Source organism: Calliopsis andreniformis, chromosome 7 (genome assembly GCF_051401765.1).
Source record: "Calliopsis andreniformis isolate RMS-2024a chromosome 7, iyCalAndr_principal, whole genome shotgun sequence".
Taxonomy (NCBI): Eukaryota; Metazoa; Arthropoda; class Insecta; order Hymenoptera; family Andrenidae; genus Calliopsis; species Calliopsis andreniformis.
The window spans coordinates 10,844,299-10,863,897 of record NC_135068.1 but is presented as its reverse complement, the minus strand read 5'-3'; the positions used below and the strand labels follow the sequence as shown (position 1 = coordinate 10,863,897).

At 44.3% G+C, this 19,599-nt stretch overlaps 1 protein-coding gene across 1 annotated transcript; it reads left to right on the top strand.

The window, feature by feature from the left end:
• Positions 1–15,344: 15,344 nt before the first annotated feature.
• On the top strand, positions 15,345–17,082 carry LOC143181617 (silk gland factor 1). Its single transcript, XM_076382137.1, has one exon. The coding sequence runs from the start codon at positions 15,541–15,543 to the stop codon at positions 17,041–17,043; it is 1,503 nt and encodes a 500-aa protein (XP_076238252.1). The 5' UTR covers positions 15,345–15,540; the 3' UTR covers positions 17,044–17,082.
• Positions 17,083–19,599: the final 2,517 nt, after the last annotated feature.

Below are 19,599 nucleotides of genomic sequence, written 5' to 3'. Positions count from 1 at the left end.
AAATGCAAGGTCTGCTTTAATGTGCTGTAACTTTGCGAAAAAAAATCGCAGTGACTTGATCTTTTTTTTATATTAAAGGGGAAGGATCCACCTTTAAGCTGCTGCAAACAGCATTCTCGAAAAAAATTCTAGGGAGTCGGTGCATTTCGTCAAACTTTGGAATTTTCAATACAATAAACATGCCTTCGAATTTAAGGCGCCTACAGTAGTAGAAGTGCACTAAATTAAAAATTAAGGCATAGTATCTTATAATGGAGACTTCAAGCTGTAATTTAAAAAAAAGATCGTGATCCTACGATAATTCTTCGCGTAGTTATCATCAGTCAAAGATGGCCGATTTTTGCCCAAAATTTGTCTATGTCATAATTTTGTTCAGCAGTGCATTTCAGAATTCTGACGCAAAGTGGGCCCACGCACGTCGACAACTTCCCAAATCTAACCGATAATTCGGGCCCAGGGCCCTAAAAGGAGCCGGAAATGTTTATTGTGTCCGCTGGACGCGGTTGCGTCACAGATGGGATCGCTTTATTGTCCCGAGGAAATCTGCCGTCTCGCCCTTTCCTCTGTTCCGGGCCCAGCGTTCTTTGAGGGGCCCGATGGCGTAAAGCGCCGCCATCGTAAATCGATTATCGTTTTACGACAGGATTTTAAGTCCTCGTTCGCACGTCGCCGTTTTTCCTGCCCCTAACGCCCCGCGAAAAAAGTATTAAGCGAGGGGGGCCCGCCTTCTACCTGACGGGCCCCGAGCACTTTGCCGTGTTTTATTGCTCGTCCCACGTGAAGCCTATCTTCCCCGATATTCTCGTAATACCGCGATTATCTCCGCTAACACTGTCCCCCTTTGGCGGCCATGCGTTGCGATCCGCGTAATTCGGGGCCCGTTTATGGTAATCTGGGCGCTAGTCCTTCGCGACGGTAATAAGCCTGCTTTCGATCGAAACAGAGGGTCGGTGCATGTATGGACAATGAAGGGAGAAAGAGGACTACAATGAGGATTGCTCGTGGAAGGCCCCGAGCGTTTGGGAAATCGTTTCTTACGACTGGTTTATGGGCCCACTGGGGACACGTGAGGACTTAGCGAAATGGGGGATTGTCCTCACCTTTTGCATATTTAATTAGTCTTGTGTTGGAGGGAATGTGGAGGAACACTGAGGAAAGAATATTTGGTTGAGATTATATCGTGAGGAGGATGCAGTAATGAGGCCCATTTTCGATGCGGTTTTAGATTGTTTATAGATAAAAATTTGCATACTTCGAGATACTTTTTTTTGTGACTTTCTTTTTCCCCAGAATTTTTGAAGGGTTTTTTAAGATAATCTGCTTCTAACTGACCACGAGCTTACAGCGAGTAGTCAATGTACAATATTCAAGTCTATATTTCTGATTATAACATTGTCTCTATTATTCATCTTATTTATATCATTAGTACGAATATTTCCCTCCGCTGAGAGTTTCTCACCGATGACCCGCGAGTCTATATCGAGAGAAATCGTTATAACATCTAATTTTCAATCGATTCAAAGCCACCAAAAAATGAATTCGATGTTCAAGGGGTTAATACTGACCACGAGGGGCCACAATCGCAACTCCACCGTAATTTCTCGTTGCACCCACTTCCGGCAGCGACGCGCTTACAACGTGGCGTTGTCCAGGGATCGATATTTCGCGGGGCAGCGTGGGAGTGCGGATAATTGAAGCCCGTCGGAAAATCGTGCGAGTCATCGTGCGCGAAGGCGTGCGAGCGAGGGGGTGGTATTATTAAAATTGACTCGAGCCAGCGAGGGGAGGGTGGCGTGGCCGAGAAATCGCTGCCAATTCGAAGCGTTTGATCGACCACGTTCATCCGCCACCTGCCATCTTTTCCAACGTGTTCATCGATCCAGTGCCACCGACGCGATTTCATGCGTTGCTTCGTTATGAAATGAAACATGGTTTTATTGGAAACGAAACCTGAGGTGTCTCTATAACTATGTGTTTTGGGCAACGCTTTTTTCTTCCTTCTTTTTGTTTTTTGATTCTCAGAGAGCTGATATTTTGAGAACAGAAGAGGTTAGTTATTGAATTATATAGATGATATCTATTTCTGGGGGAAAATTCAGTCTGGGGAAAAACTCAGTCTGGGGGAAAATTCAATCTGGGGGAAAATTCAGCCTGGGGGAAAATTCAGTCTAGGGAAATTTGGACTTGGGGAAAAAATTTTCGATTGGGGAAAATTTGAATTCTGGGGGGAATTCGAACTTGGTGGAAAAATTTGTGTTGGACGAAATTTAAATTTGGAGGAAATGTAAACTGGGGAAAATTAAAAATCGAAAATCTCCATAGCCCCCTAAAAATAGAACTAAAATACCCCTAAAAAAACACATCTGACTCCCTCCCAAATCCTCCACTGGTCCATTTCCATTAGCCCATAGCCAGAAATAAAACCAAGAAACTCAGTAATAAAAAGTAACTATCTTCTCTCGTTCCAAGCAATTTCTCGGCAATTAAACGAGAAACGTGTCCCCTGTTTGCTAGCAGCGAAATATCTTTCAGGAGGAAAGGAGGAGGATCGAGGCGTTTTTTCGGCCAGCCTGATGGCCTGCTTAAAAACTTTTTACCTATCGGCAACGTTTGCACGGAAACGACGAAACGGAAATTTAACGAAAGATCGGCGCAGACACAGGGGCTGAGGGTGCACACCGGTCTTGTTTGTACAATCGATTCCTCGCATGCTGCCTTCGTACGCACCAGGGATACGTCCTTCCTAGCTGGCTGGAAAATATCGAGGATCTTTCGTTGGCTCGCTTCTGCAACAGAAAGTTTGCCTTCCTCGATTAATTTCGTGATTATTGCACGCACGTATCCTATGGTCACTTGAATCAGCGAGGGAATTGAAAATAAACAGATCAGGGTGAAATAAGTAGTTCCATGTAATGGGGTTAGCGAAAATTCATTAAAAGAATTATTTAGAATAGTAAACACACTTATTAATGGCACAATAACTCATAATCCCAGAATTTATGCAAGCTAACAATTTAATATTCTCTTTCTAACCTCCCAGCAAGTGTCTCCAAGGGGCCATAAAATGGCACCTCTTCACAGTAACATGTTTATGAACAAGTTATAGAAGAAAACTTTCTCCAATGAACTTTTATTGTCGAATGAATCTTCCCATTGAACTATCACCTCGACGATGAACTCAAGGCAAAAAGGATATCCTTTGCATGACGTCACCTGAGAAATGGTACTTTGTCTCTAAACAAGATAGCCATAGAGCCAGAGTTTCCCAGCTGACTAATGGGTCACCGATTGGTAAATAAGATCGCAAAGGAAGCGGAACCGAATCTCGCGGCAGGTTACCAGTGGACCTTTGGCCCTTTGAGTCATTTACGATTTACGGCCCCCTTTGTGATGGCCCGAAACGCGGTTGGTAACGAGCCACGTTTCCTTTCACGCTTGTTTTTCTCGCTGACAAGTCGTGCTGACTCATGGCCCCGCTTTGGGAACGCGTGCCATTTCGCGAGGACTCACTTTCAGATAAAAGAGGAGTAAACAGATTGTTTTTCGGTTTGAGGGATGTTTTGGGGACTTCCTTGGCAGAAATGATAACCTTCTGATTTTTTGTGACTTCTGGGGTTCTCTGGTGATTCAGCATGCATCGTTTGGGAACATTTGAAGAGGTTTTGGGTTTTGGATCCAGACTTTTAGGCTTTTAAATGGGACCCTTATTGTGGAGAAAGCTGCTCTTAAGCTGGGTCTACGCTACATGTTATACAGCAAGTTATACAACTTTTCAGAAAATAGGAAAGAGAATATATGTCTTTCTTCTGTTTTCTAAAAACTTATATAAGATGTAGTGTAGACCCAGCTTTATGAATGAAGATCACAGGGCGAAGAACCTGATCAGTTGCATTTTCCAAATTTTGGGAAACATTCCAAATGTCTCTAAAACATCCAACGTTGCAAATCAGTATGTCTTTAGAGCGTCTTAAAAGACATTCATAAGACGCCTTGTAGACGTTCACACATAAAACAAACGATTGCTATCTAGGTACTAAGTAGTACACATTATTTTTCCAAAATTTCCAAAATTTCCAATTTAATTAAAAACTAAATTTGACTATCCCTCCACCTTATGCAGCAATAGAACAAGTTTCATTTTCTTTTTCTCTCAACTACTCTAATTTCACCATGCCCATATTCTCCTATTCTACGATTCACCCTTCAAATTACACAGGCGAAGGGGGTGGGGATGATGGCAGAGGCATAAGTGGATGCAGGGCGAAAATTGAGTCGCTTAAAAAACGATATACTGCGTGTGCTTTATCGTGGTGGACTCGGCGCAGACGTGGCCCTCGAAGGAGTCACGTGCTGTGCGTGCCTCGTCGACCTTTTCCCAGATTTGCAACCCCCGAATCCCTCGGCCTATCTCCTGGACAAGGAGGACCCTGCCACCCCCTTGATTTGGCCAAAAATAATAGACTCTCACACGCTCGCGCTGAGAGAGAACGCCGCGGATTTCCTCGCGGACAACCTGGAGAATTTGCCACCCCTGCAGCTTCTCGAGAGGCTTGGGGATTACCATGCAGGACATTGGACACTACTTATGTGAAAATTAGAATAGAATATTTGTTTGCTCTGAGACATTTTTCTTCTAAATTTCCTATTCTCAGATTTTCTGTAAAAATATTTAATCAGTTTTATATAAATTATTCTGCACTTGTACTCATTCAAAGGTTGAAACTTTTCAGTTTTAAGATACTGTTAAATAATTGATTTACCAAGTAAATATTTAGATAATTATTCCATATAACTCGGGGAGTAACGAATATTCTCTCTGATATGAAGCATAATTATAACATTGGAATTTTTAATAAATAATTGACAAACATTGTCGATACTCCAGTGTTATCGAATACAAAAAGCATTTATATAAACACTTTATTTACTCGGTGAAATGAAATAGCAAATACCTAAATTCCAAACAAAATAACAAATAATGAAACAGTTTATCTTTGAAATACATTGTTATTCAAATAACGTTAACTGAGACAAAGTAGCCGGACAAATAACGAATAAAATAAAAATTTTATTTGAACAATAATTTGTATTATTGTTTATTTCGTCTCCGTCTGACGATTCACGAGAATCTGCGACAATGGGAGCTTGCACGAAGCCCCTCGAATCGGCATCGCTTTGTTTGTCGTCATGGGAAATCGGTAAATATTTACAAGTAATAATCGAGTTGCTTGTGGGATCAATAAAATGCGATTGGAGCGATAATATTTCCTACAGATCGTTCGGCAAACTTTTTAAATGGGAACGGGATGCTGGGACCATTTGTGTCTCTCTGCTTTTCGCTGTGTATTTAAATTAAATTATGATTTTTTAATTTTAGTAGATTTCACAGGTTTTCTCTTCAAACAGAATCTGAAAAATCTGTAATTAGGATGTGTAATAATTGGTAATATTTAAAGACACTATTTCTGGGAAGAAAGGTCCAGTAAAGTCCTAAAAATATCCCAAATGGCGTCTCTGAGACGTTCGATGTTACAGTATGTCTTTAGGACGTCTTAAAAACGTCCAAATTAAAAAAAATAGACATTTCCAAGATGTGCATGTAGTGTGTCTCTAAGACGTCCTCAAGATTTAAATATTCCAAGAACCAGAGGTCTTCTTTATGACAAATTAATTATTCTATATTTTATTTACAATAGAAGAGATACTCTATGGCATCACGTGGTCACGAAAAGGGGCTTAAGTTCGAAAATGGTAGCGTCAAAGGAGATCACAGTCCAGTCGACAGACGTCGAAGACTTCACGGGATCTGGGGTTTCCCCGGGGCAGGAAAATTGGTTTTGCCCCGATTATGTCGGCTCTTAATGCGCCTCACGCGTTCCACGGTCGCTCTTCTCTCGCGCAAATGTTGTGACAGCGATTTACGAAGTCAAAGGGGTGAGATTTGCGCGGTCTTAAACACCTAGCCCCGACTTCTGCGATCTTTACCTTTGGATGCCTCTGTTCTTGCCTCCGCGGTGAATTTGGGCACTAGCAAATAAGGGCAGTGACTCGAGCACTGGATTCTATAAATATATAAATTTTGGAGACACTAGAATCCTGAAGATATTCGAATTCTAGAGGCATTCCAAAAATACTCCAGTTCAAAAAATATTCTAACCTCAATTTTTCTCGAGACTCTTTTCTATTTTCAATTCTCTGTACCTCAGTATTATCTACAAAATATTCTAGGCTTGCATTTTGCTCATGAATGTTTGCCTTTGTTTGAACCAACAAAGCGAGTGAAGGGTCCCGCGACTCGATAAAAGTGTTTTGTCATTTTTATAAGAAGAGGAGGAAGATGACAGGGGGATGGGGAGACGGATGGAAGGAAGAACCTGGACCCTTGGGTTCTGAAGGATGGCTACCTGGGTCCACGTGGGTGGTCCTCGCCTGTTTTTCCTATTATTAACGCCGTTTATAATTCCTCGACGCACGGGCCACGAATCTACCCAAGCACCATTCTATCAATCCAAATTTTTCCTCTATATTTCATTTCCTTCCTTTCCATACATTGTTAAGAAAAAATACGGAAAACTTATTTTGAAAAATCGAAAGCAGAAGTAATAAATAAACTTGAAAAATATTGATAATTTTTAATTTAGTAAGTTGCATGGTATTATTTAGGAAATTTAAAATCCAGTAAAATTTCTCTACACCACTCTCAAAAACAGTTTACTTCCCTCAATTAAAGTTCCAAAAATTCCCCAGCCAGGAGCAATAATAAAAATTCCCAGACATAAGCAACAATAAAAATTCCTCAGCAGGAGCAAAAAGAAAAATGTCTGCAAGTGGACCCAAAGCAAACCTCATTTAAAAATTCCCTATCTCCGAATTTCGAGTCACCTCGCGTCCACGTCACCCAAAATCTGCGAGTGTCAGAAAACGGCCTAGAAAAATATCTCGAGAGCTCCAGGGGTGGTAGGGGGTGCAGCTCAGAGCATACCTGTCACGCGATTGCGACGCTCGCCTCGGTCTCTGCGGTGCCAAGGGGTTTGTTGTTTCAAGGCTTTACGAACAACAAAACCGTCGTTCTCGGTCGAAAAGTCAATGTTTCTGTGAGGTGGCCGCGAAATCAGGTGCATCCGCGGTCGGGTCACGTCCGAAAAACACTGGGCCACGTCGTTATTTAGGTACGCGACCAGACTGAGGAAAAAAATGGCGCGTGAATAATCAGGGACGTGGAGTCCCTCGTGCCGCGGCATAAATTACGAATTTTGAAATAAAAAGGAGGAGTTTGGTGGAAGTGATGTTGTAATAAGTTGGAGGCAGGCAGAGAGATTTTGCTTAGAGGTGTTCTGGATTGAGATTTGAAATTTGTGAGGAATTATAGGAATTTTTTTTGAGAGAATTTGGTTTGAGAAAGTTTGAGATGGTTTGAGAGAGTTTGAGAGAGTTTGAGAGAGTTTGAGGGAGTTTGAGGGAGTTTGTTCTCAGTTTTACGTCAAGATTGAGAGTTTGTGATCCCCTAAAGGCTGTGACAGTTCCTTTGTTGAAAAGTAATTCGACTTTCTAGAGGTTTGCTCAAGTTTGAAGTAGTTTGAAAGAGCGAAAAACAGTTCACCACACAACAGTAACAACCACTCCTCTCCACTCCACCTCCCAATCCCCAAAAAACCTCCACAAAATTCCTCCAAGTCCCATTTCTTCACAAAGATCCCCAGACCCTATCCCTCAAAAAATGCCCGAACAAAGCATCCCCCCAAAAACGAACGAAAATGAACAAAAATCCTCCACGAACCATTCATCCCCCTCTTCCTCCCACGAACACAAAACACAGATTGAGTTATCGTTCCTGGAATCGATCGCGACGCCGATACGCGTAATCTAGGCCAAATAGCAAATCGTTATTTAATCGTAGATTAAGGATCGTCACTAATCGAAACAAACATCGTGCTCGATCGCGCACTTGTGCCTCGACAATGCAGAGCGGGGCAGGGGAGGGGCTCCAGCAGAGGGGGAATGATTTGTTGTAACGAAGAACGCCGCGAGCTCGCGCTTGGCACAATGTAGCCACTTGTTTACAGGGACAATATTTTCATTCCGCAAACAATTGGTGGCTCGATAAAGACCCGACGTACAGGTGGGTGCTCGGATCTAACGTTGTAACGCGCCGCCCGTTCGTGAACGCCTCTATGTGTGTGTTTACGAATCTCTCGAGTAAAGTATTAGCCGACTCTAAACGCCTGAATCATCGAGCGAACGAGAGAGAGAGAGAGGGTGAGAGGGGGACAGACAGAAAGAGAGGGGGGGAGAGTTGTGTGCCTTCGATTCGTCGGCCCGTCGGGGCTCACTGTTCGCGATATTTCGCTCTTTTCCACTGCGACTTTGTTCAACCCCTCCGCAGCCTCCTCCCTGATCCTTCTCTTCTCTGGGATCCTCCTTTCAAGGGGAATAAAAAGGGAAAGTGAGGGAGGGGTGTAGTTCTTGAGAGGGGGAGGTTGGGTGAACCTAGGAAATTGTTTTTTCGAATTTTCTGAGCGACTGTTTATTCATTTTTAAGGGCTGAGAATCCTGTAAACGACTCTGGAGGCTCCAAGGGGGTGGTTTTCAAAGACTTCAATTTTTTCCCTATTTTCTTTCTCATTCCTGGCCACTACGGATTTGCATCCTAAAATTGCATGAAAGATCGAGCCCAAAATACGCAACGCGTTACTTAGGTCCAGGTTCCTCGCCATTAAGGGATGTTGAGCGTCTCAGACGAGGGTGCAGCGGCAATAAAAAGCGAAAGGAAAACCCGAAGTTCGTGTTTAAGGGCTGGCAATGAGGAAAGAAACAATGGTGGGCCGACGTGTCCCGTCGAGATAATCCTGCAGTGTTTACGATCGAGCAACCGCAAGAACGAAAACAAACCGCTTCCTAGGGGTTGGAGTCCACCCTTAAGACCGCCGCGGATAATAAGCGGTGCTAAAGTGACTGTAAACCGAGATTTGCTGATCGGTGGATGGGAATGATACCGAAGATGTTTGGACATGCACACTTTGCGAATTTTATGTCTGCTTAGGGTGGCTACACCCTGTGTATTTTATATTCTACAGTTCTCTGTTTATCCCAGATTCATTCTGTGGATTGTATGATGCAGAGAAATGAGTTTAAAATGAGGGAAGATTGAAAATTAGAAGATCTGGAAATTGTTTAGGTTTGGGGGGTGAGATTATCTGTTTTCAACCATTGGAGTCTTACGATTTAAATACTAATTTTCTCTTTTTCCTATACACTCTAGGAAAAAGAAAAAGAGAACGAAAATTGGAAAATTGATAAATCTGAAAATTTAGCTATTTTCACTCCCTCGAATTCTTCCAATTCAAATATTATTTTGAAATATTCCACATAAACTCGACACTTTCTACATCCTCAATGAAGACAGTCCACCAAAAAGAATAAAATATTTTTGTCAAACATGGAACAATATTTTTTCACTCACCCCTCTTTTTCACAAGACACTTTTCTTTAGTTCTTCCATTACTCTTCTACTTCACCATAAAACGTAATATTCTTCCACATGAAAAACTCGAAGAACCGTGTGCCCAATAAAAGGCATTTCTTTCGTACTTATCAGAAAGAGGGGAGTCACTAATCGTCGGTCACCGAGCAAGATACAAGGGGCGATGGACATTCAATCGATAAAATCGTCGGACCTCACAATCACTCGTACTTTCAGTGTCGCGACTAGAAAGAGTATGGCTTTCGTGGCCATTGTCTACCCCCATTATTCCCTCCCCTACCTGTCACTCCTCCCACTTTCTATCATTCCCTCAATAATACACGTTGACCTTTGACCTCATCAACCTTTCACCATCGAACCAGGCCAAAACTTGTGAAGATTTTTCCCGTGGAAAAATCGAAACTCTTGGAATTCGGCGCCAATGCAACTGATAAGAAATTTCATGATAACGTCCCCCTGGGGTTTGACAGTAGACAGTTCTCAAAGTCACAAATTTTTAGCCTAAAAGAATTTTCATGGATATAAATTCGAGGCAAGTGAATAACGAAATATAAAAAAATTCTGAATTATTTGGTGCCAAGAATTTTGGTGGATACAGCAGAACAGGGGGCGCAGGATTCAGCAAAGGAACCACCCTCGAATATCAGCCATCAAACAGGCGACTTTTTCCCAGCGAGCTCAAAGAGCCTCTCGTTTTAAAATAATTTCGATTCGGCCTTTAATTGAAGGAGTCGAATCGAATCTCGACGATGCAGGGATTACCAGCCCCCGATCCAACAGCAGAAGCGTTTCGCGAGCGTGTTTGCCGAGCGTATTAGCCGCGTGCGCGCGCAGCTTAATAAAGTTAAAAATGCACTTGGCGGTTGGACGTGCGATAATGATAATCTCCCGCGAGAGAAGGGAAAAAAAGGCGAGCGGCCGATTTTTCAGGGACCACGAATTTAATTGCCTCGCCAACGTTGACCACCCCCTCAGCCACCCTCTTTTCCCAACCCTGAGGTCGAAACTTTTGGCTGTGCTGCTTCGCGATGGACTGCTTTGCGAATTTTGGATGCTGGGTTGCTGAGAAAAAATGGGGTGGTTTTTCTGAGGGGTTGGGGTGGGGGTTGGAAAGAAGTTGACGATTTTTTTGGTGAATTTTTTGTGGATTTTTTTGTGGAATTTTGTGGATTCTTTTAGAAGGTGGTTTTGTATTCTTGAAGAGTTCAGTTTAAGTTATAGTAGAAGTTGAAGGGGAGAAATTGAAGTTGTCTTGGAGATGGGGGTGGAATAGAGCTGACAATATTTTTAATTCTTTCCTTATATTTTTGTGGAGGGTGAATTGGTTTCTTTTAAGAGAACTTAATTGGAGAATTCAAAAAGAGGATTCTCTTTAAACTGGGGGTGAAAGAAAGTTTACACTATTCTTAAATATCTCTTAAAAAATTCTCTTCTCCTAAAAAACAATTCTTCAAAGCCACTTCCCTCCTAACTCAAATCCCCTCAAAGATTCTACCTCTCAAAAAGCATAAGAAACAATTTCACCAAAAAACTGAATATTATCATACAGAAAAAGGTAGAAAAGAGTCACGAAAAATGAAAACAAATTTTTCCACGCAGATTCACCAGAAGATCCAAGGCAGATTTTCAACAAACAGCCCACAAATATTGTTCCACAAATACTCGTCGATAATTCATGCAAAACTAGCGAACGATTAATCGGGAACTAAGGGCGGTATTTAATTCATCATTAAACGAGAACCGTCGCTTTTCATCCCTCGCTTCGCGCCCCAGTAAAATTATTAACACCCGCGCTCGGTTGTTTATCATAAACAATGTTGACTGGGTTTGCGTAGGGAAACTGTCGCCGATAGAAATGCACTGCTCGAGTTTTGTATTACTTAATTTATCGCTGGGGAAAATGCAACAGGAAGCTGCGAGCCCTCTGATGCGACGGCACGATTTAAACACGCTGCGTTTTATTCGAATTTCGAATTCAAATTCGACGAAATACACGAGCTTTATTACGATTGGTCTAAATATTACGACAATTTTAAAATTATCACTAAAATGTAAGTCCATTTAACATTCTCAATTTTATTCATGACACTGATTTTACTAAGTATTAATAATTTAGTCATTTTATATTTTTGTAGTCGTTTTATGTTAATTTTGGATAATAATTCTGCACGAATTTCAGCCAGCAGTTTTGGGTAAATTCAGTTATTAATTTTATATCGAATTTAAGGAAAAATAAATTCTGTTCCTCAGCTGTTTTCAGAGTTCCCTTTTCTTCCACTTGGAAACCTATCTCAGAGCCACGAGCAAACAATTTGCTGCATTAGACCGCACTTCACACGTCGTTGAAAAATAACTATTTAGCTAGAGTAACCGAGAATCACTAATTTTCCGCGCTGTTGTCCCTCAAACGGCGAGTTTCCCACACCACTGTTCACTTCCTATACTGTCGCGATCTGCTTCAATTTTTTCTTTTCGAAAGAATAAACAACTGACGAGAGCTAATGGACTCACAAAAACACTGTGCTGTATTCTTTGGAATTAAATAAAACCACTGTAACCTCGGTTTCTTTGATTAAGTTTTTTATTCAATTTTTTGTTCAGCTCCCTGTGATTGAAGGTACTTTCTTTCTTGAATTAGTTTGTGAATTATTGCTGAAAGTTTATGTGGATGCCATTGGAAGAACGATTTCCAGAGGTAAAAGATTTTTTTATGCCGCAGAAAGAGAGCAAGGTGGCATTTGGTGTCACTTTAATCCTCATCTCGCCTCGAAAAAGATTACAAGGTTCCATTTACGCACGTTAATGAGCGAGCACAATATCGTGGGTTGATAAAGAATAGTTGGAGCGCAAGATATGTCAAGGAAAAGGTAAATACGTTGAATTTATGTTATTCAAACGCGGCCGCGATAAAGGGGCTGATAAGCTTTTTGATTACCGAATTTTCGGTACCTGGCAATTTGAATTCACAGAATATTTCCACTCTCTTCAGATAGAATCATAAAAAACTTGAGAATTCTTTACTTTCGGAGCAATAACAACAAAAAAATAGCTCCACAATTTTTTTCGGTTATCGAATTTTTTGTGTCTAGGGAATTTGGGTCTTGAGATTTGGTCAAAAATGAAAAATTCTGGGGAATTTAAATATTCGAGAGACTTGAGGCGACAGAGTTGGAGCGACGGTTCTGGATCTACCTAAAAATAATCGATTCTTAAACGATTTTTCAGTTACCCAATTTCTGACTTTCGATTCGGGTTAAAAAATCGAAGAATCCAAAAAAGAGACACTGAGAAGCTGATCCATTTGAAAACTCAGAATACCAAATTAAGAATAGCGCAATTAATTCAACTGATTTTATTCATTTTTTCGAGCCACCGAAATTTCGGTTGCCTGAGAACCCAATTCAAGGTTCAGAAATTGAAGAAAATTTGAGGAAAATGTGTTGGCCTGTTCAGAGTTCATCGACTTATGAGTTTGGAGGCGACGGGAGCCGCGCGACAAAATTGTTTCGAGCTAAACGAATTATTCCCTTGCCGAAAATCCGACCTCTTTTCATTCGGTGCGTTTAATATTCATGGGGCATTCGTCGGTTAATTATTCGACGCGATAAACGATTAATTCGCCGTGAAGCTCGAAATCGAATAAAAACTGTGAATTCATCGAGTCATTGAATGAAAGCGTGCCACTGAGCTATATCTTGCAAAACGATCATTAAGCAAATGGAAAAAATATGTAAAAATATTCACATTAAATTGTATTATTTTAGTTGACTTTGTGAATTCTGATTGGAGAGCTTCAAAGCTACTGTAAATATTGGTAAATTTGCGTGAATAATCCTGCAACCATTGTGGCTATATGTTACAAATGATTTATAACTATTTGTTGTCGTAATTAAATATTATTATAGTATCATAGTTAAATATTAACCAACCTGTTTAGACTGTGTACTCTGCGAAACAGACAACGAAATCTCGCGTTTGGATTAACTAAATTAATACAAGCTTGCCAAACTGGTTGTCATTTTCGAGTCGTCGAAATTTTAATCAAATATCCTTTCTAATGTTGTCGATACAGAATTTTATCAAATCGTCAGCCTTGGAAGAGACGATGCAAACACCTGAACAGGTGGAAACTAAAGTTTTATCAAACTGACTAATATTCTTGTGACTCTTGTACTTGTTAAAGAAGTCGCTAACATTCTTTTACATAGATCTCACAGCTGTCCAAACACTCTGATTTCTAGCTGAATGGTCAATCGGATCCAAGACAAATAACAAATGTGGCCAGTGTTCACCTAACTATCTCAAAAGTGGCTTTCAACATCTGAGGTGCCAGATATCCTCATTTAGAGGATAAACGAGTTAAATGACGAAATATTTTTAACAGATTAATGCACTTGCAGAAGACATTTCTGAAGCAGGATCCACTTCCTAGAAGGCTAAGTTTAAGAAATTTTCTTGATTGGTTTTTAGTTGAAATTAATTTCTAGTATATTCTATTGTGCTTTGAAAAATACTGTGCATACAGAGTATAAATATAATGAAGCACTGTAGCTCCATTTTGAAGAATAATTATTTGCCTCCATATTCCTAAACAGGATGAGAATAAGAATAAGAATAGAATTGATGTTCTCTAGGATCTAAAAAAATTCATCTTCTTCTCTGGATTTATGTCAGATCGCTTCCAAGATTTTCTAAGTGTTTTTCTCCAAAAATGTAGCTTCAAATTCCCCTAAAAATGACTGGAGGAGCTTCTCCATGCATGCCCATGAACGACCATAATACCAAACTTCCATCTTCCCTAATCATCCCCCGAATCCAAAAAAGCCACCCTCCTTTCATCCACCTCAGACCTGCTAACTCCTACAACTCTGTTCCCACAAACAAGAAAACGAACCTGAATTCCTTCGCAGCGCCAGTTCCTCCTCTTCCTCGATCCTCCTCGACCAGCGGTGTCGATCTCGCGAGGCGTCGCGAGGCGTCGCGACGCGTGGCGTCCTTGCTCGCACTGAGCGAAGCCGCGGGAGGAAGGAGACGAAGAATCGGATCCGCGAACAGGGGGAGGATGCGAGAGAAAGAGGGCAGAATCGGAGCCGAGGAAGGCAGCGTGCGGCGCGTGACGCGCGCGATGTCAAACGCGTGGTGGACGGACGGTTGACATGACATGGTAGGAGCGAGAAGCGACGGAAGCGTCGGGACGCCGTCGCCAGGGCGTCCAGGCAGCCCGCGGGATTGCGCAAGCGGCGCAGCTGCGCGCGGCGAACGCCGCTCCTGGAGCAGACGACCAGCCAGGCCAGCGCGTACGCTCGCATTATCGCGCCACGGAGGCACGCGATACGAAGGGGCCACGCGAGGGACCCCCCACCGCGACGCCATTGGCCAGCGGAGCGCGGTGGAGGGGCTGCGCGCGCCGCCACTGGCCAGCGCGCCGCTGGGAGGCGTGGCGCGGCGACCAAGGAGTGGGGGGTGTTTGAACAAGGTCGGCAGGCTGAAGAGTAGCGGAGTACACTCGCTAACCGGCCTCCATCAGCACACGGCACACAGAGAGACACACTGGGTGAATGAGGGAGAGTGGAGGTGAGGCGGCTCAAACAGGCCCCGCTCAAACAAGCTTGTGTGCTCAGCCCGTGCTGACCGCGCGACCAGCGCCGCGTAGGATCCTCGCGTCGGGGTTATTGAAACAGCCGATTCGGTCGCTGATCCGAGTGTTAGTCGAGTTCTCTTGGACGGTGACTGCTAGTGACGCGATTGGAGCTTCAGTGCGCGTTGTGTTCTTCGAGAACGTGAGTGAAGTGAATACTGAGCCCTGAGGAGGTTCGTTTAACTGAAGACAGTGAGGGATAGTTGGAGGGGTAGCCGAAGACAGTGTGCACAGTTGGACCTAGGTCTCTAGTGTTAAGGAAGTAGGATACTCGATAGGTGTCTAGGATATTTGGGCCAGGGCCCTATCACGGGAGAAGATAAAGGGATCGTCGCACTACCAGCAGCCGTGGTACCGCGGTTTTCATGATTCCTGTTTGACGAGGAGCCAGCAGCCCGCCACCCCGGCACCGGTTAGCTCTATGACCATGCTCCAGTCGCAGAAGCTGTACAGCGACGCTGGTAGCCTCGGCGGCGCGATGACCAGCGCCGCGATGTCCACGATGGGCAGCATGGCGCCGACGTACAGCTCGATAAACTCGATGGGTTGCGTGTCCATGGGCATGTCGATGGGAGTCGGATCGAGCTGCAGCCCCCAGGGCGCCGGGGGATTCAACATGGGCGCCATGGGCACGGCTATGGGGATGGCGTCCATGGGCGGCGCGCACACCACGTACGGAGGCACCTCCATGGGCGGCGGAGGCGCCTGCATGAGCGCCGTCGGATACGGTCCACTGACACCCAGCGGCGGAGCAGGGATCACCAGGGACCCTCTGTCCCTGACCGAGCCAGACTCCCCCAATTCTGCCCTCCAGCGGGCCCGAACTGACAAGTCCTACCGCAGGAGCTACACCCACGCCAAGCCACCCTATTCCTACATCAGCCTGATCACCATGGCTATCCAGAACGCGCCTACGAAGATGCTCACGCTCTCAGAGATCTACCAGTTCATCATGGACCTGTTCCCCTTCTATCGACAGAACCAGCAACGCTGGCAGAACTCTATCAGGCATTCCCTGAGCTTCAACGACTGCTTCGTCAAAGTCCCCAGGACCCCAGACAAGCCTGGGAAAGGGTCCTTCTGGACCCTGCATCCCGAGAGTGGGAATATGTTCGAGAATGGTTGCTATCTGCGTCGGCAGAAGAGGTTCAAAGACGAGAAGAAAGAGCTCACCAGGCAGAACAATAAGCACCAGCAACACCAACAGCAGGGCCACGGCGGAGCCGCGATCGCCGTGGCTGCCGCGGGACGCAGGACTCCCACGTCCCATGACCTGAACCATACAGGTAAGAAGACACCATCCTCCCTGCACCACGGGCCCCAGCAGCAAGACGACAAGGACCTCCACTCGCTGGTGTCCTCTCACCACCACCACCACGCGACAGAGTTGCACCAACACCACGCTCTGAAAAGCGATACTACAGACATCTGCGGTGTCCTGGGGCCCGACCTGGGCGCAGCTCACGACGAGCTGACGGCCATGGTCAGCAGGAGCCTGCACCCTCACCTGATCTCCGACCCAGCCGCCCTGCACCACAGCATGACGGGTAGCCTGAAACAGGAGCCTCCATATACTGCCGCCAGCCACCCGTTCAGCATCACCAGGCTACTGCCAGGCGCTGCGGGGACCTCTCCAGGGGCCCAGGATACCAAGCCTCCGGAGATGAAGATGTACGAACAGCTGCACCAGAGTTACGCGAACTTCGGGTCCTCTCATCACCCTCACGCGCACTCTGCGCCCCCCAGCCACCACCATCACAATGGCATGCACACGGGGTCCAACACTGGCGGGCCCATGCACAACATGACGAACCACCACCACCAGGAATATTACCAGAGTCCCCTGTACCATCACGCGACCAGCGTCGCCAGCAACAGCGCGCCCCCGCCGCCCTCCGTCGCCACCGCTGCTCCAGGCTTGTGACACCACGCCACGCACCCCTACGCCTTGGCCTGAGTCGCTGCCGCCGCGGCGTACGCCGCCAGCGTACCCTCGACCTCCGCCAACCTCGCTCTTCCCGCTCAGCCAGCCCCCTCGTCCTCCTCTTCGTCGTCGTCCTCGTCCTCGTCCTCCTCCATGGTGTCCTCGCAGCCCGCGGCGCCCCTGCCGCAGAGGGGCCCACAGCGACGCCGGCGACGCTGCGAGGATAACGAGACCGACGCCTGCTGGCCCGTCGACGACGACTATGACGACGAAGAGGAGGATGACGAGGAAGAGGACATCGTGTGAGCAGCCCGCGACGAAGCTGGACTCCGAGGTACGGGGTTACGTCTCGACCTGGTCGTGAGCTGCTTGGCGAGGGATTGGGGGAGGGTTTCGGGGCGTCGCGACGAGGGCCAGGGTTGGGGTGGAGCGACGGCCGCGAGCTGGCCGAGGGTATGTAGAGCTGAGAATTTTTTTCGTGGTTCTATGACAGCAGCCGTGATTCCATGCTTTGGGCGATGGTAGTGTCTCGATAAAAGGTCGGGGAGTGAGTCTATAACGAGAGTACTGTAGAGTTTGGACTGTTTTTATTGTTGTCTTGTTTGTTAAGTCTTGATAGAAGCTTTGGGCTTGAGTCTATATCCAGACGATATTTTAGAGTTAGTTTTTATTTGAATCAGAAGATTGCAGGTTTTTTTCTATTTGAGAATCTTGTAAATCTGTTGCAATCTAGAGTCGAGGTACAGTACTGCTTCGATATAAGCTCCTTAAGAGATTAGGGCATTTGAGAAAGCAGTTTCTGAGACTTGGCAAGTCAAGTTTGCTTTCTCAAAGGCGAAGGTGCAGGAAAATATTCTAGGGAATGTGAACCACCAAGCTTTTATCGAGATATCGCCATAGTGAGAATATTGAAAGTGATTTTAGAAGATACTGGGGAAACTAGATTTTGTCTCGAGATTTTTTCTCTGACTTTATGCCATTGATAGCTTCTCTACCATCAGTGAGAAGACACTTTTTATGATACTTTATGTTTTTTGGATGGAAACACTGACAATATTGGAAGCTTCTATTTTTACTGTCTCGATATATGTATACTTCTGCGTAGAATCAATCAAGGGCTCAAAAAATGTACAAGCATTTCAAAATCGAAGTCCAAAGTTAAAAAACAGTTCCAAGGAGACATCAGTGTACCATGGAAACTTCTATTGAGACACTATTAACACTGAGCTTTTATCGAGATTACCCTGGCAAAAGCGTCTATCAAGCCAAAACTAAACTCAACAAATTTAAGAATCTCTCTAACTAAAAACTGCAAACTAAAAACACAGTTGCCAGAGAAGCTGACTCTATCATCGACCTTTTATCGAGACAAAAGTTTACCTAAAAGCTGTTGCCCCAGAAAATCACTTTTAGCTCCAGTTTCTGTTACTCTCAATCCTCATCGAGCCCCTTAAAAAAGCTTCCAATATTTCATCAATTCTCACTGTCTCTCCTTCCAAAAAACGTCTGTCGAGGTCGTATCGGCGTCAACCTCTCTGTCTCGATACAGGTTACAGAAAAAATATCGAGACGCCAGTCTAGTGGCACTCGAGTCGCGTGATTCACGGCTGCGATACGATAGCAATCTGCGAGAAATGGAAACTAGGAGAACCGTGTACCCTCTGCCCCGCTCGGGACCGTTTTCCACGATGACTTCCGGTTTCGAGGCCCGCCGTGCTCCCTTGAAACGCGTCAGTTTTCTGTGATAAGCGACAACGATGCACGAGGCGACTTTCATTTTTCTCGCGAAATTCACCTCGGAGGCCAGTCTTCTGCGTTCCTTTTCCAAGATGATCGTTTTCATCCCACGAACCATACTTTTCTCGCAATACACGAGTGCAATTTCCTTCGACGGGAGGAAGTTGGGAAGAGAGAAATTGTCGGGGGAATCGCGAAGCTTCGAAGCACGAGGACTTCTTTCTTTTGTATATTGTATATTTCGGACCCTTTCGTTCACTTTTCTATCAGATATGTATTGTATTATATGTACTTTCATTCTGTTCGAAGTAAATGGTGTCTCAGATCTGATTACGGCGTTTATATTGAATTCTCGCGAGCGACGAAACTTTTGCGCGATGAGGATCTTCGTTCTGAGGAGATTCGAAGAATGATTCTGGGATTGCAAGGCAAAATAGTGTGTCGTGTATTTATTTTTGAGAAATTCGTGTTAGAAGCTTTGAATCTCAATTTTTTAATACAAACTTGATTTTTATCGAATTCTTATTTTTTTTAGAAAAAAGTTCCTGCAGAACAAATCCTGTCTTTCAAAAAATTGAATTTTTCAGGAAGGTGATTTTCTGTTATTTTGCCTTGTGATCTCAAAATTACCAGGAGGCTGTGTTAACAAGTTGGAGCTTGTAGATTGAATAATTGAAAATAATAATCGCGATTTTTGTTGAAAAAGTGACATTTTATTTAACACCCTTGGGATACTAGAAATTTAAAAAAAGTAAGAAGAGTAGATTTTCTCAAAGTGACAGTAGAATAGGTGAGAGGCAACTGTAGTGTCAAAAAATG

Bases quoted from the DNA above. Each gene is read 5' to 3' on its own strand.
- LOC143181617 (XM_076382137.1), top strand. From the start codon at position 15,541: ATGACCATGCTCCAGTCGCAGAAGCTGTACAGCGACGCTGGTAGCCTC.